Source organism: Salvelinus sp. IW2-2015, linkage group LG28 (assembly GCF_002910315.2).
Source record: "Salvelinus sp. IW2-2015 linkage group LG28, ASM291031v2, whole genome shotgun sequence".
Classification (NCBI taxonomy): Eukaryota; Metazoa; Chordata; class Actinopteri; order Salmoniformes; family Salmonidae; genus Salvelinus; species Salvelinus sp. IW2-2015.
In genome coordinates, this window is record NC_036868.1 from 27635642 (window position 1) to 27651979 (window position 16338).

The 16338-nt window shown below is 42.9% G+C and overlaps 2 protein-coding genes across 2 annotated transcripts in view; one reads left to right on the forward strand and one right to left on the reverse strand.

Moving 5' to 3' along the window:
* The window catches only part of LOC111954486 (kelch-like protein 29), a 362843-nt gene extending 356935 nt beyond the window's left edge, over nucleotides 1-5908 (forward strand). Inside the window, exon 16 of the mRNA XM_070435852.1 lies at nucleotides 5297-5908. Coding sequence (XP_070291953.1) covers nucleotides 5297-5480 — 184 coding nt within the window. The 3' untranslated portion in view covers nucleotides 5481-5908. The remainder of the gene's footprint in view (nucleotides 1-5296) is intronic.
* A 3873-nt stretch (nucleotides 5909-9781) lies between these two features.
* LOC111954484 (ATPase family AAA domain-containing protein 2B-like) overlaps nucleotides 9782-16338 on the reverse strand; it is a 136502-nt gene continuing 129945 nt past the window's right edge. Inside the window, exon 28 of the mRNA XM_023974262.2 lies at nucleotides 9782-13278. Coding sequence (XP_023830030.1) covers nucleotides 13237-13278 — 42 coding nt within the window. The 3' untranslated portion in view covers nucleotides 9782-13236. The remainder of the gene's footprint in view (nucleotides 13279-16338) is intronic.

The window sequence follows — 16338 nt, forward strand, 5'->3', positions numbered from 1 at the left end:
AGACACATTGAGACCAAGCTTTAACTCCTGACTGATGTCTTGAGATGTTGCTTCATATATCCACATAATTTCCATTTCATGATGCCATCTATTTTGTGAAGTGCACCAGTCCGTTCTGTAGCAAAGCACCCCACAACATGATGCTGCCACCCCCGTGCTTCACGGTTGGGATGGTGTTCTTCGGCTTGCAAGCGTCCCTGCTTTTTCCTACAAAACATAACGATGGTCATTATGGCCTAACAGTTCTATTTTTGTTTCTTCAGCACAGAGGACATTTCTCCAAAAGTATGATCTTTGTCCCCATGTGCAGTTGCAAACCGTAGTCTGTCTTTTTTATGCGGGTTTCGGAGCAGTGGCTTCTTCCTTCTGAGCGGCCTTTCAGGTTATGTCACGTATATAGACTCGTTTTACTGTGGATATAGATACTTTTGTACCTGTTTCCTCCAGCATCTTCACAAGGTCATTTGCTGTTGTTCTGGGATTGATTGCACTTTTCGTAACAAAGTGCGTTCATCTCTAGGAGACAGAACGCGTCCCCTTCCTGAGTGGTATGACTGCTGTGTGGTCCCATGGTGTTATTGCATACTATTGTTTGTACAGATCACATGGTACCTTCAGGCATTTGGAAATTGCTCCCAAGGATGAACCAGACTTGTGGAGTCTACAATTTCTTTGTCTGGTTCTGGCTGATTTCTTTTGATTTCCCATTAGTTCAAGCAAAGATGCACTGGGTTTGAAGGTAGGCCTTGAAATACATCCACAGTACAGCTCCAATTAACTCAAATGATGTCAATTAGCCTATCAGAAGCTCTAAAGCCATGACATAATTTTCCAAGTTGTTTAAAGGCACAGTCAACTTGGTGTATGTAAACTTCTGACCCACTGGAATTGTGATACAATCTGTCGGGAAAATTACTGTGTCATGCACAAAGTAGATGTCCTAACCGACTTGCCAAAACTATAGTTTGTTAACAAGAAATTTGTGGAGTGGTTGAAAAACGGTTTTAATGACTCCCATCTAAGTGTATGTAAACTTCCGACTTCAACTGTACATAGGCGTACAGAGGACCTTTATCAGCAACCATCACTCCTGTGTTTCAATGGCACGTTGTGTTAGCTAATCCAAGTTTATCATTTTAAGGCTAATTGATCATTAGAAACCCTTTTGCAATTATGTTAGCACAGCTGAAAACTGTTGATTTGATTAAAGAAGCAATAAAACTGGCCTTCTTCAGACTAGTTGAGTATCTGGAGCATCAGCATTTGTGGTTCGATTACAGCCTCAAAATGGCCAGAAACAAAGACCTTTCTTCTGAAACTGTCAGTCTTTTCTTGTTCTGAGAAATTAAGGCTTTTCCATGAGAGAAATTGCCAAGAAACTGAAGATCTCGTACAAGCTGTGTACTCTCCCTTCACAGAACAGCGCAAACTGCCTCTAACCAGAATATTAACTGGAGTGGGAGGCCCCGGTGCACACCGAGCAAGAGGACGAGTGTCTAGTTTGGGAAACAGACGCCTCACAAGTCCTCAACTGGAAGCTTCATTAAATAGTACCCGCAAAACACCGTCTCAATGTCAACAGTGAAGAGGTGATGCCCGGGATGCTGGCCTCTGTGTTCTTTTTGCCCATCTTAATCTTTTATTTTTGTTGGCCAGTCTGAGATATGGCTTTTTCTTTGCATCTCTGCCTAGAAGGCCAGCATCCCGGAGTCGCCTCTTCACTGTTGACATTGAGACTGGTGATTTGCAGAAGGTAGGCAAGGTCACAGTTATGAAAACGAAGGACACTAAAGAGGCCTTTCTACTGACTCTGAAAAACACCAAAGAAAGATGCCCAGATTCCCTGCTCATCTGCGTGAATGTGCCTTAGGCATGCTGCAAGGAGGTTATGAGGACTGCAGATGTGGCCAGGGCAATAAATTGCAATGTCCGTAGTGAGACGGCTAAGACAGCGCTACAAGGAGACGGACGGACAGCTGATCATCCTCGCAGTGGCAGACCACGTGTAACAACACCTGCACAGGACCGTACATCCGAACATCACACCGGCGGGACAGGTACAGGATGGCAACAACTGCCCGAGTTACACCAGGAACGCACAATCCCTCCATCAGTGCTCAGACTGCCCGCAATAGGCTGAGTGAGGCTGGACTGAGGGCTGTAGGCCTGTTGTAAGGCAGGTCCTCACCCGACATCACCGCAACAACGTCGCCTATGGGCACAACCGCACCATCGCTGGACGACCAGACAGGACTGGCAAAAAGTGCTCTTCACTGACGAGTCGCGGCTTTGTCTCACCAGGGGTGATGGTCGGATTCGCTTTTATCGTTGAAGGAATGAACGTTACACCGAGGCCTGTACTCTGGAGCAGGATCGATTTGGAGATGGAGGGTCCGTCARGGTCTGGGGCGGTGTGTCACAGCATCATCGGACTGAGCTTGTCATTGCAGGCAATCTCAACGCTGTGCGTTACAGGGAAGACATCRTCCTCCCTCATGTGGTACCATTCTTGCAGGCTCATCCTGACTTGACCCTCCAGCATGACAATGCCACCAGCCATACTGCTCGTTCTGTGCGTGATTACCTGCGAGACAGGAATGTCAGTGTTCTGCCATGGCCAGCGACGAGCCCGGATCTCAATCCCATTGAGCACGTCTGGAACCTGTTGGACCCCAGAAATGTCCTGGAACTTGCAGGTGCCTTGGTGGAAGAGTGGGGTAACATCTCACAGCAAGAACTGGTAAATCTGGTGCAGTCCATGAGGAGGAGATTCACTACAGTACTTAATGCAGCTGGTGGCCACACCAGATACTGACTGTTACTTTTGATTTTGACKCCCCCTTTGTTCAGGYACACATTATTSCATTTCTGTTAGTCACATGTCTGTGGAACTTATTTAGTTTATGTCTCAGTTGTTGAATTTTGTTATGTTCATACAAATATTTATACATGTTAAGTTTGCTGAAAATAAATGCAGTCAACAGTGAGAGGACATGTCTTTTTTTGCTGAGTTCATACCACATCTACTCATTCAAATTTTTTTTTTTTTTTTACTATTTTCTACATTGTAGAATAATAGTGAAGACATCAAAAATATGGAATCATGTAGTAAACAAAAGGATGTTTAAACAAATCAAAATATATTTTCTAGTTGAGATTCTTCAAAGTGGCCACCCTTTGCCTTGATGATTGCTTTGCACACTCTTGGCATTCTCTCAACCAGCTTCATGAGTAATGCTTTTCCAACAGTCTTGAAGCAGTTCCCACATATGCTGAGCACTTGTTGGCTGCTTTTCCTTCACTCTGTGGTCCAACTCATCTCAAACCATCTCAATTGGGGTGAGGTCAGGTGATTGTGGAGGCCAGGTCATCTGATGCAGCACTCCATCACTCTCCTTGGTCAAATAGCCCTTACACAGCCTGGAGATGTGTTTTGGGTCATTGTCCTGTTGAAAAACAAATTATAGTCCCACTAAGCGCAAACCAGATGGGATGGCGTATCGCTGCAGAATGCTGTGGTAGCCATGCTGGTTAAGTGTGCTTTGAATTCTAAATAAATCACTGACAGTGTCACCAGCAAAGCACCCCCACACCACCTCCTCCATGCTTCACGGTGGGAACCACACATGCGGAGATCATCCGTTCACCTACTCTGCGTCTCACAAAGARARGGRMGTTMGAACKWAAAATCTCAAATWTGGACTCATCAGACCAAAGTACAGATTTCGACTGGTCTAATGTCCATTGATCATGTTTCTTGGCAGAGCAAATCTCTTCTTATTATTGGTGTCCTTTAGTAGCGGTTTCTTCNACTAAGCGCAAACCAGATGGGATGGCGTATCGCTGCAGAATGCTGTGGTAGCCATGCTGGTTAAGTGTGCTTTGAATTCTAAATAAATCACTGACAGTGTCACCAGCAAAGCACCCCCACACCACCTCCTCCATGCTTCACGGTGGGAACCACACATGCGGAGATCATCCGTTCACCTACTCTGCGTCTCACAAAGACATGGCTGTTGGAACATAAAATCTCAAATATGGACTCATCAGACCAAAGTACAGATTTCGACTGGTCTAATGTCCATTGATCATGTTTCTTGGCAGAGCAAATCTCTTCTTATTATTGGTGTCCTTTAGTAGCGGTTTCTTCAACCACTCAGTCTCCTCTGAATAGTTGATGTTGAGATGTCTGTTACTTGAACTCTGTGAAGCATTTATTTGGGCTGCAATTTCTGAGGCTGGTAACTCTGATGAACTTATCCTCTGTAGCAGAGGAAACTCTGGGTTTTCCTTTACTGTGGCGGTCCTCATGAGAGCCAGTTTCATCATAACGCTTGTTGTTTTTTTCGACTGCACTTGAAGAAACGTTCAAAGTTCTGGAAATTTTCCGGATTGACTGACCGTGTCTTAAAGTAATAATGGACTGTCGTTTCTCTTTGCTTATTTGAGCTGTTCTTGCCATAATATGGCTATCTTCTGTATAAAACCCCTACCTTGTCACAACACAACTGATTGGCTCAAACGCATTATGACGGAAAGAAATTCCACAAATTAACTTTTAACAAGGCACACCTGTTAATTAAAATGCATTCCAGGTGACTACCTCATGACGCTGGTTGAGAGAATGCAATGCTGTCATCAAGGCAAAGGGTGGCTACTTTGAAGAATATAAAATATATTTTGGTTACTACTTGATTCCATATGTGTTATTTCATAGTTTTGATATCTTCACTATTATTCTACAATGTAGAACATTGTAAAAAAATAAAAAATGAATGAATGAGTAGGTGTGTCCAAACTTTTGACTGGTACTATATATATACACTGTAACATACAGTCAGGTCCATAATTGACACCCTTGATAAATAAAGACTGTGTAAAATGAATAATGGGGGAAAACCTAGTCAGTTGTACAACAATGTATTRAACTGAAATGTGTCTTCCGCATTTAACCCAACCCCTCTGAATCAGAGGTGCYAGGGGCTGCCATAATCGACATCCAGGGCGGCCAGTGGGTTAACTGCCACGATCAGGGGCAGAACGACAGATTTTTACCTTACCTTTCGGTTACTGGCCCAACGCTCTAACCACTAGGCTACCTCAGTAATACAAATACTGAGCTACATTTGTATTCTCAAAAAATGGGTGTATTGGAATGGGAGCGTTGAAATCCCCAAGCCGACTAGGTTGATGTGCCCTTGAGCAAAGCACTTACTCTTATCCAGTGGCTTACAGGAGAAATTAAGATTGTCTGATAAATGACTAAATGTAAGTTTTTCAATGTTTCTCTCTGCAGTGCGGTGATCCTGGATGGTAAGATCTACGCAACGGGGGGCATTGTGAGCAGCGAGGGTCCTGCCCTGGGCAACATGGAGATCTTTGACCCCCACACCAACAACTGGACGCTCCTCCAGTCGCTGCCCTGCCCTCTCTTCAGACACGGCTGTGTCGTCATCAAGAAGTATATCCAGAGTGGCTGAGATCGGTTCCGTGATGAATGAGTTTCCTGAAAGCTTTGTAGCCAATGTGGCTTTATTTTCTCTGGACGACCCAGACCCACGCCTCTTGTAGAACAGCAAAGTGCTTCAGCTTCATTTGGCGAACTTTGTTCACTTTCCCCCCAGAACTGTCAAACATTTACAATTATTGTTAGTCTCCCTCTGCTGTGGGGATGGGTTATCGAGAGAAACGAAGTGTCATGTTAGCTATGAAGCTTTCGGGAAAACTCCCCCCTGACCGGTTTGGTCTGGTTAGGACAGGACACTCTGTGTGCAGCTTTTGGGGGTCGATCGGTCAGCACCGCTGGACTGGACTATCCAACTAAAACCCCCTCGGGACTTGATGCCAGTGTTGTTGTCTTTACTCCACCCCCACCCCTTCAGTCCCCCATCAACCCCCTGTGCAGAATGTAGGCTGTCTCTTATACACATCTAGATGTGTATAAGAGACAGCAATAATATAGGCACAGGGCCACTCGAGACTAAAGCTCCTTGGTTTGTTGTTCCCAACTTCTTGCTAACTCCTCTTCCCGTTTCATACAAATAGTTAATTTAGTTCCATCGCCTCAATTGAAATTGAAAGGCCCTTATCTGTTATGTGTTTGTGACTCAAGTATGTTAAAAGCCATCCCAGTCTTTGTTCTGTGACTCCTAGTGGTTTCTGTTAGTGAGGAACTTCTCTTTCCAAATCAGAGGGCTGCCTTGGTTTATGAGGAAATTCAGTAGTGGCATTTGAAGGACAGGAGAACTGGGCAGATGTCTCAGTGCTTAAAGGGACAGTGGAGCGATGAGGAAGTCCACAGGGTTTTTGAAACAAAAATCTGTGACGAGAGAGCCACAGTTGATGAGTGAGGAGCGTTGTTTTTGTATAGATGTTTCCCCCTCGGTTTAAAAGGACACGTTGGATACTTGCAGTCTCTTTTTGGGCCAGAAACATCACTGTTGGCAGATGACTTACCTGGGAATGACAGAGAGGGAATCCCTGTATCATGACATCCCAGAGAGTCTGAGAAAGACACTACAATGGGGCATTTCTCCTCCACACAGCCAAAGCACAATAACCACCAGTGGCTCCAAGGATCAAAATGTTTCACTAGATTTATGTTTATCCTCCATTTTTATTTTATATTTGTATATCATTGTTGGGTGGGTGGGTGGGGTATGGATGAGGGTTTTGGGGACATTCTGTAAATACGGGAAGGAAAAATGTATATTTTAAAACCTGAAGGTGATTCTGTATAAATGTTTTTAGAAAAAAACTTGATAGGTTGGACTGAAAATGGTGGGGCCATACTTGCGACTATTAGAAAAGGTTTAAGGGCTCTATTCAATCCGCGTCGCGGAAGTTCAGCTTTGCAGCGTGATTTAGCGGAGACTGCATTCACGTTTCATATGTCGGCTCAGTCGGAAATTACCTTTACATTTCTGTCACGGAAGCTGTTACGCTTCAGCTTTACAGATTGAATAGAGCCTTATGTTTTAGTTTGATTTTATTTGGCTGATGCTTAAACTTGTTGACATAGTTGCACGTAATCAAAGGTTACATGTTAGCTGTTACCATTACATAACCTGACAAATGTAGCCCTATGCGAACCTCACCAGGTGGCCGTGATTATTAAAAAACAAAAATTGGTATGATTTTATTTGATGTTTTAAAAACAATACAACAACAACTACATCACAGCTGTCCAGACCTACTAGGGCACACACCCATCTCCAGGTGGCCATGATTATGTCTGGTTCTAATTCCAATTAATATCGTTGACCACAGGAGGTTGGTGGCACCTTAATTGGTGAGGATAGGCTCGTGTTAATGGCTGGAGTGGAATGGGTTCCATTTGTTTGATGCCATTATGAGCTGTTCTCCCCTCAGCAGCCTCCACTGTCGTTAACGTAGTTGGGCTTGATAGAACACTTTTCCACGAGTGTTCTTTACAGCAGTCAAACAGCACCATCTGCTAATCAAATGGACTAAAACACGTAAAAAAATGTTACTTGATGTTTAGCTCACAGTGCTGTGAGCCTGACTCTTGGTGATTATCGCAGTTGAGATGTCATTTTTTTCCTTTGAACTGTAGAATTACATTTAACGTGTTTTGAAGAGAAGTTGAAGTGCAGCAAAAACCTTGTAAATTAAGTTCACCACGTGCGCCGAATAAAACAGGTGTAGTAGGCCTTACAGTGAAATGCTTACTTACAGGCTCTAACCAATAGTGAAAAAAAGGTATTAGGTTAACAATAGGTAACTAAAGAAATAACAGTAAAAAGACAGGCTATATACAGTAGCAGGGCTACATACAGACACCGGTTAGTCAGGCTGATTGAGGTAGTATGTACATGTAGATATGGTTAAAGTGACTATGCATATGATGAACAGAGTAGCAGTGGTGTAAGAGGGGTTGGCGGGACACAATGCAGAAAGCCCAGTTAGCCAATGTGCGGGAGCACTGGTCAGTCAGCCCAATTGAGGTAGTATGTACAGTTAAAGTGACTATGCATATATGATAAACAGAGTAGCAGCAGCGTAAAAGAGCGGTTGGGGGGGGGGGAACACAATGCAAATAGTCCGGGTAGCCATTTGATTACCTGTTCAGGAGTCTTGTGGCTTGGGGGTAAACACTGTTGAGAAGCCTTTTTGTCCTAGACTTGGCACTCCGGTACCGCTTGCCATGCGGGAGTAGAGAGAACAGTCTATGACTGGGGTGGCTGGGGTCTTTGACAATTGTTAGGGCCTTCCTCTGACACCGCCTGGTATAGAGGTCCTGGATGGCAGGCAGCTTAGCCCCAGTGATGTACTGGGAGCTTGTTGTTGAAGTCTCTCTTGCAGACCAACACATAGGCTACTGGCATTGATACATAAATCATTTTCGCTTCCATAGACTATATCACATAGACAGCGTTTACATATGCATTTTTATAATCTACTTTGTCACGTATGCATTATTTGACTCAAGGACCAACAGTGGAGCGTTTCTTTCTCAAAAAACCTTGCCCCGGGGGATTTGAAGTCACAGCTATATCTTAGTCTCTGTGCTTACCGCCTCAGTGCATCACTCCACCAATTAGTGGTCAATTATAGACATTCTTTACAATGTACGAATATACACTTACATGTTGCATAATCGTCCATCTTTATTGTTGTGCAAGAACAAGTTTGCAGCCTAGTCAAGGATGCGAGGATCATGCAATATTGGCACTATACACTTGAGACCGAGTGAAGGGAAACAAAAGTAAACCTTGATTTCGGAGGTTAAAATATATCCCTCTGGTGGCCAGGTTGACCTATTTTACAAAATGCCATTGGTCTGTGGAGAAAAAGTTTGAGCTTTGATAGGCTGATACAGGAAATAATCACTACCACTTGGTGAGATTAGCAAGCATAGGACTAACGTGTGCCAGGTTCTGATGGGTACTGCTATCCAGGTACCTGGGAATACCTAAACCATAACCAAAGATTTTTTATAACTAACCCAAGATAGACCAGAGCCTGTCATTTCCAATGGGAGCAAATGAATCAGTGGGCAGCCAAGCTCCTTCTAGCATTTATTTCCATATTTCCATTAGGGAACGTCTGCTCTGACGTGCACGTTTGCAATAATAATTCTCACTCCTAAAGCCATTCTTTTTTAAACTTGAGCAAATTCTACAAAACGCTGTCCACTCTTAGACGCTAGTTTTTGTCGGTCAAAATCCATCTCCTCCCACCACCATATTTGGTAGTGAGTGGAAATGTCAACCAGATGCTTCACATTTATACATCCGGTGAAATGTCTTATTGTGCTATCTGTACCATAACCCTTACCATTTTAAATTTCAAATGGGGGGGGGGGGGGGGGGGGTGGACACTTCCCAAGGATCCCGAATAGCAAGGACCATTATCTGATAGAATGCTACATTATAACTGGTTCAATTTAAAACTTGTTCTAATGTTTGCAAGTTTGGCCCAGGTTTGTCTGTAAATCTGTCCCCAAATAGAGAAATTAACAAATGTTATTATTGAACCATGATAACTGTTTTTGTTTGAGTGAAACAAGCCATTATGCCAGAGGATGTCAGAACCACAGTCTTGATGCGGTCTTATAAATAAAGCCTTGTAGAGTGAATGGTTCTTTGAACCGAGCAATATCACTCTTGTTTAACATGGCAATCAAACTCTGAGGCGTATAGCTAACCTCTTCACAACCTCTAAGTAAAAGGAATCGGTTTCAAAGCCAAACTGAGTATGTTCAGTCCTTTGACAGGCAGGTACACTGCTCAATTAAGGTCATCCAGTATTGAGGGAATGAAAGAACAATTTGTACCTTTATTCAAGTATATCACAGCAGTTTTTAGAAATACAGTAAAAGTTTTCCTTTCAAATAACTTACACCAAAGTAACATTTGATGGGGAAGAAGATGTTCAATAAACTTTAACCTCAAGAAGAAATCATTAAACATGGTGATGCTACGAAAACAAAATCTACTAAATAAATCCCACACAAGAGAAACTCAGTAAGTAGTGATGGAAAATTGTGTGCATACTGGACTAAATCATCTTTAACTACCAGACAAAAATTGGTTGTTTGTCCAAACTGACAAATGTATTGACAAGAGAGGATGACAAAAATGTATGACATTTTAAAACCCAATTCTTAAAAACAAATGTTAAAGGGACAGATTTTATAAGATGGTTGCCAAATTGTGTCAGCAACGTGAATAAGATTTACACTACCAACACGCTATTGTTTTGATGTAAAAATTCCAATAAGTCAACGTTAGCCTCATCCAGTATCCCACAGTCCATAACCACAAAACTAAAGAAAAAAACACCACAATGGAATAAATAGGAAAGTTGAAAGGTCATGTGTAGCCTGAAGAAKCCTGAGACACCTGTAAACTTCTTTATTCTCCAATACATGCTAATCCGCTACCTCACTTCAGCACTAAACCGAGTAACAACTATTGCCAATTTGTTTAATGTACAAAAATACTGTTTTAATGGATAGATGTAAAAACATGTCTAATTGTTAATAAATAAAATACAAATTTAAATCACCACGAGAAAGAGATTCAAGTCTGCAAAAACAATCACCCTCAAATGAAAAAAAAAGGAGATTGTGGCTTGATGGACAAGACTAGCGAATATGTGTAGTAGTGGGATCTGAAAGGAAAGCAATCTTAGGACGTCTCGGTCTACAGAACTGAAATATACAGTTTGACATTTCCTTGAAATTAAATGCTGTATGTTTCGTCTCGGCTCAAATGCAATAAAGACAAAAAAAACTGAAAAAGGTGAGAACCAACCAAACTGTTGGGTTACCGCAGCAACCACAGAACTTGTACTGAGTGTTGCGACAATAGTTTGGAACATGGCAAAATACTGTTTGCGCCCAGTAAACAGTTTCTTATTAGCATTCAAATAAATTAAGCTGAGGTAGCTTTGTTTCTCTCGATCTGCAGTATTCCAATGCTAGTTTGCATATGTTCATATTTATTTTAATTGTTAAATCTTCACCTGGCAATCCAAGAGAAGGCAGATGTGGAGTGAGGTTGGATCAGCATAAAGCAGGGCTAGGCATACAGGATTTTGTTACAGACCAATCGTAGTCAAGCCTGAAGAACACCATGATTAGTTGATTTGGTTGGAACAAAAGCCTGCATGCCTAGTAGTATTCTCCAGGACCTGGAGAACCCTGGCATTAAAAGGTAGACAGCGAAATTCCACTGCCGCAGATATTGAGATGAGCGAGACGCAAGACTTCGCTCACACACAGTATCTGCTTCACCAAAACAGCGGAGAAGATGAGCCTTGTGCTTTAACACTTTTAGTTGTTGCGGAAGCTGTCCCATTATGCGGTTTACTTTCTGCAACCGTGTCATATCGGAGTCCACCTTTTAACAGTGCTGTGAATGTGAAAGACTGAGGCTGGCCACATCTCGTCAAAACATGGACTCATCCATGGCCAAGGAAAGACCAGAAAAAGTTGAAAAACAAAAATGCATATCTTTACCACAAGGTGAACATGGATGGGCTGGCAAAAGCTAATTACACCCCTCCCACTAGACAGACAATCAAAAGCATCAACAAAATAAACAAACAATAGAATGCTGTTTTATACCTCAACAGGGCACTGCCTTGAATGGCCTTGTTCATGGTCAGAAGCTTCACAATCAATGCAATAACAATTCAAAACATCATTTCCAATGTATCATACAATAGAAAAACTTTTTTTTTTTTTTATGAATCAAATGCACAACATAATACATAGCCAACTGTGTAAGTTGCTTATCTATATCTTTATAGAGTTAAGATCTGTTTTCCTATGTCGACTAAAAACGGCCACGCAATCATTTGAGGGAAAATTGGCACCACGTTTGCTGTGACTCATTTGTGGCATCCGTTGACATGAAAGTAATGATAAAATCATTTTTTACTCATGTGGGCAGGTAAAGACTAAATCTGCTTTCCTACTGTAGAAGTGACTTCTATCCACTGGACCTGGGTCAGTCAAGGTTAAAGTTAGGATCGAGAGTTTGGTCCTAGATATGTGGTTAGTTTAAGGGGAACTTCTACATCCAGCTCACTATACTGCATTACATGGAACAGAGCAGTCGATTAAAAACCTTAACAGCTGTTCTTTATGAAAGTTAATTGGGGGTTAAATAAGGCACATGCTAGGCAGTGCGAACTAAAAAAAGGTGTCCAATTTAATTTGAATTGCTTCTAGTTAGGTGTGGATTGACAGGAAATAAAAATTAGCAGGGCACAGCTTGTGTGGAATATTTTTTTTTTTTTACACAGAATTAGACAGAACTGTGATTCAGCTACCACAAGCAGCACGTCAATCTGTTTGCTACGACTGTGATAAGAGTCTTGTCAATGAATGTTATTTTGATGTTCACTGCAAACCTCGAACAAATGCTTCCTCAGTTCCCGTTGATGCATTTCAGTAACACCCTTATTAATGGGGATTTGATGTTTTTGTAATGCATGTACATGCTGGCAATTGATTCTAGCTCAGCAGTGCCAACTTTACCCTACAGTATAGTCATGTTAAAAACATTTCAATGAACATTGGACAATGTTTGGAGCGAGAACGGTGGTTATAAGATCCATATCAATAAAAAATWAAAAWAAATGATTAGATCCAGATGCTATTCAAACCAAGCTGGTTTAATGACTAAGTATGATCTGTAAGCTGTTGTATCTATGAGATGACTGGCCTATAATCTTGATTCACTAGCTTACTGAGAGATGACATGGGCTCAGCAATGGTGACAAGACAGGAGACTGTCTCAACCTCCAAGCTAACTGCACATCCTCGCACTGCTGGTGACAATCTGTGAATGGGATTACTGTGTGTGCATAACGAAGCACATATGTAGTTTGCGTACGGCCAGTTTAAAAGTAGGCCGTCGTTGAGATATGACATCACCCAATCTGTTTTGTTGGTTAGTTTCCGAGTTACTCCCACCAGCAGCAAGGATTAGGATAGCACCTGAATAGCACCAGGAATGCCCGTTTCACCGTTCTTGTGTGCGTGTCCAGGAGTCTGTTTGGTTGTAGACTGGATTTGGGTCCGACCAGGGTACCTGAGACTATAGCACCATAGAAAAGTCTCCTCTTTCTCCCCGTTCTGTCGTCCATGTTAAGACCAGGGCTCTATATTTGCTCTGTGTGTAAGTACTTGGCTCAAAGGCTTGTGTGTGTGTGTGTGTGTGTGTGTGTGTGTGTGTGTTCAGGGTAAACCTGGCTGTCTCACAGGAATGTAATGAAATTCTGGACTTTCCTCTCCATCTCCTGAAAAACAAAAGCATCAAAACAAACAGGTCAGAAAATACTGTATGTAGCACATGCTTTACATCTGGATACACAATTATACCTTGAATATTACCATTGAAAACACAAACTTGCTAACAGATGCTCAATTCATTCAAATGTTGATGCCAAGCACGCCAAAATAGGCATATGCTAAAAAGGTTAGTCAACACGGTGAAGAATGTGAGTTCTGATATAAACTGAGTGTACAAAACATTAAGAACACCCGCTCTTTCCATGACAGCTTTCACCTTGTCAGTCTATGATCCCTTATTGATGTCACTTGTTAAATCCACTTCAATCAGTATAGATGAAGGGAAGGAGAGAGGTTAAAGGATTTTTAAGCCTAGAGACACTTGAGACATGGATTGTGTGTGTGTATATATATATGCCATTCAGAGGGTGAATGGGCAAGAAAGATTATGTAAGTGCCCTTGAATGGGGTCTCTGGTAGGAGGTGCCAGGCGCACCAGTTTGTGTCAAGAACTACAACGTTGCTGGGTTTCACGTGTGTATCAAGAGTGGTCCACCACCCTAGGGCCTCCCGAGCGGCGCAGTGGTCTAAGGCACTGGTGACCCATGGGGCGGCGCACAATTGGCCCAGCGTCGTCCGGGTTAGGGGAGGGTTTGGCCGGCAGGGATGTTCCTTTCCCATCACGCACTAGCGACTCCTGTGGCAGGCCGGCCGCAATCGCCAGGTGTACAGTGTTTTCTCCGACACATTGGTGCGTGCGGCTGGCTTCCCGGGTTAAGCGGGCGTTGTGTCAAGAAGCAGTGCGACTTGGTTGGGTTGTGTTTCTGAGTATGCACGGCTCTCGACCTTCACTCCTCCGAGTCCGTACGGGAGTTGCAGCGATGGGACAGGACTAACTACCAATTGGATACCAGGAAATTGGGGAGTAAAAGGAGTAAGAAAGAAAAAGGGTCCACCGCCCAACTTGACAACTGTGGGAAGCATTGGAGTCAACTTGGGCCAGCATCCCTGTGGAACGCTTTCAACGCCTTGTAGAGTCCATACCCCGACGAACTGAGGCTGTTCTGCGATTTAACTCACGATTAGGAAGGTGTTCCTAATGTTTGGTATACTCAGTGTTGTCAACCCATTCACACTGCATCTGAGAAGAAAGAAAAAAATCACAGATTTTGTATGTCATCAGGCTTGCCTGCTTTTAACACCCGTTTTCTGAGGCATCGGAAAGACCCCCTGCTTCTCTCAGCTCAGCTCTATAGAATGTGGCTTAAAGTTCTCGCACCCTGTCACTGACACACGCTTCGCTCGCTAGCGAAGACACGCAGTGTTTACTTTAGCCCATGCAACAGTTTTACCTTCCGTAGCGTACAGACTGAACTGTACGCTCCCCACAGCTTGCCACTAACAATGACCACCAGCTCTGACACACACACACACACACGCTTTACTGTCAGAAGTTGAGGCAGGCTAACGCTGGACATCAATGCGCAGTGTGCACTCAAATCTCCCCTTCTCCCCCGCCTCACTTCTCCAGAACATCAGAGAACATTCAAACTGGGGAAAGGTAGTAGTCAGACCACAGCTGGAGACTAGAGCGCTATAGCATGTCTTTTGGGAACACCAGAGGAAAGCTCTTATACAACATGTTGCATTTCATTCTGTTTCCCCATGCCCTGCCAAGCACATACAAGATGAGGGAAGACAGACATAWTTTACCAACAGAAAGTAACTAAGTGCATTCTAAAGGGCTAGTGTGTGTCTGCGTTTGTGTGGGTCTCTGTTAGGGGTATAACGGTACACGTATTCGTACCGAACTGTTTGGTCCGCACCGTGAACCCGAATGAATACACTTGGCCTGTAGGCTATGCTGCGTTGTATGCCTCTTGAGTGAATCTGAGCTGGGGGAAAAAAACATTATTTTACAAGCTATTCCGTTAAAACTAGAGCCTATGTGCACGTTGTAATCAAAATTCTAACCTTAATTGCAGCATTTCAATTCAAACTGTACTATTGTGAGGCGCAGCCGGGAACTAGTTCTGTACGACGGCGAGTGGTGGGGTGGAGCAACCAGTAGGATTCTCCATCGTTTACATTTCCAGTTTGGGAACATTTTGGCTTCCCAGTAGATTATAACGACGATGGACAGAGAGAGTATGTCTCCACTGCTCAATGAGAATAGCCTATTCAGCTGCCAACACCTCAGACATGTTGACACATTTACGCTAACAAAAAAACATCTCCCCTCTGCATTCAAGCAACCCTTTTGACTGGGCCAAAGAAGAGCAATAGGTATGTTTATAGCCATGGCTATGCGCCCATTCTCAGGGGTTGAGAAGAATACGGGGATTTAGCACCTCGTGAAAGTGGTCACTTTACGAATTTCGCCCTCGCACCCATTTCAACAAATCGGTAGTATCTGCTCTATWGAAGCAATCTAAAGAAAATGTTGTCAAAGAATTGGCCAATGCACCATGTGTTGTGCTTACTACAGAAAGCTGCTTGACAGTGACAGCCCATCACATTACCKCGGTSTGGGAAATGAGAAGTACCGCACTGCAGACACGTCCCCTTTCTCTTTGTACCAAAACATTATAGCATAGGCCTATACAATGTCTGAGCCATMTTTACATATGGATTTCACACGCACATTGCACTTTATTTAAGTGTTGTTGTTGAGTAATACTGTGTTTTCATTTATAAAAATACAAAGTGTTGGTATTCCCGATTGTGCTCTCAACAGGCATTATATGAGTCATGACCATATGGAGTCAGGAATACCAACACTTTGGACTAAAATTAAAGTGTCAGCATTTAATTTTCCTCTGCTCACGCTCCCTGGACAGTAGGGCTGGGCYATATGGRCAAAATATTATATCACGGTATTTAAAAGAAATTGGACGGTATTTTTTWGTTTTTGAATAATTAAWGTTCTACATCTGCTTTATGAGTAGTGAGTGATCCTAGGGTGCCAACACATACATTCTAAGTGATGTCTTCRTCCATTCTGATTGTTTTATACTGTTCAATTCAACTTCAACCAAAACAAATTTCAGCACTTTTATCATTTCTGC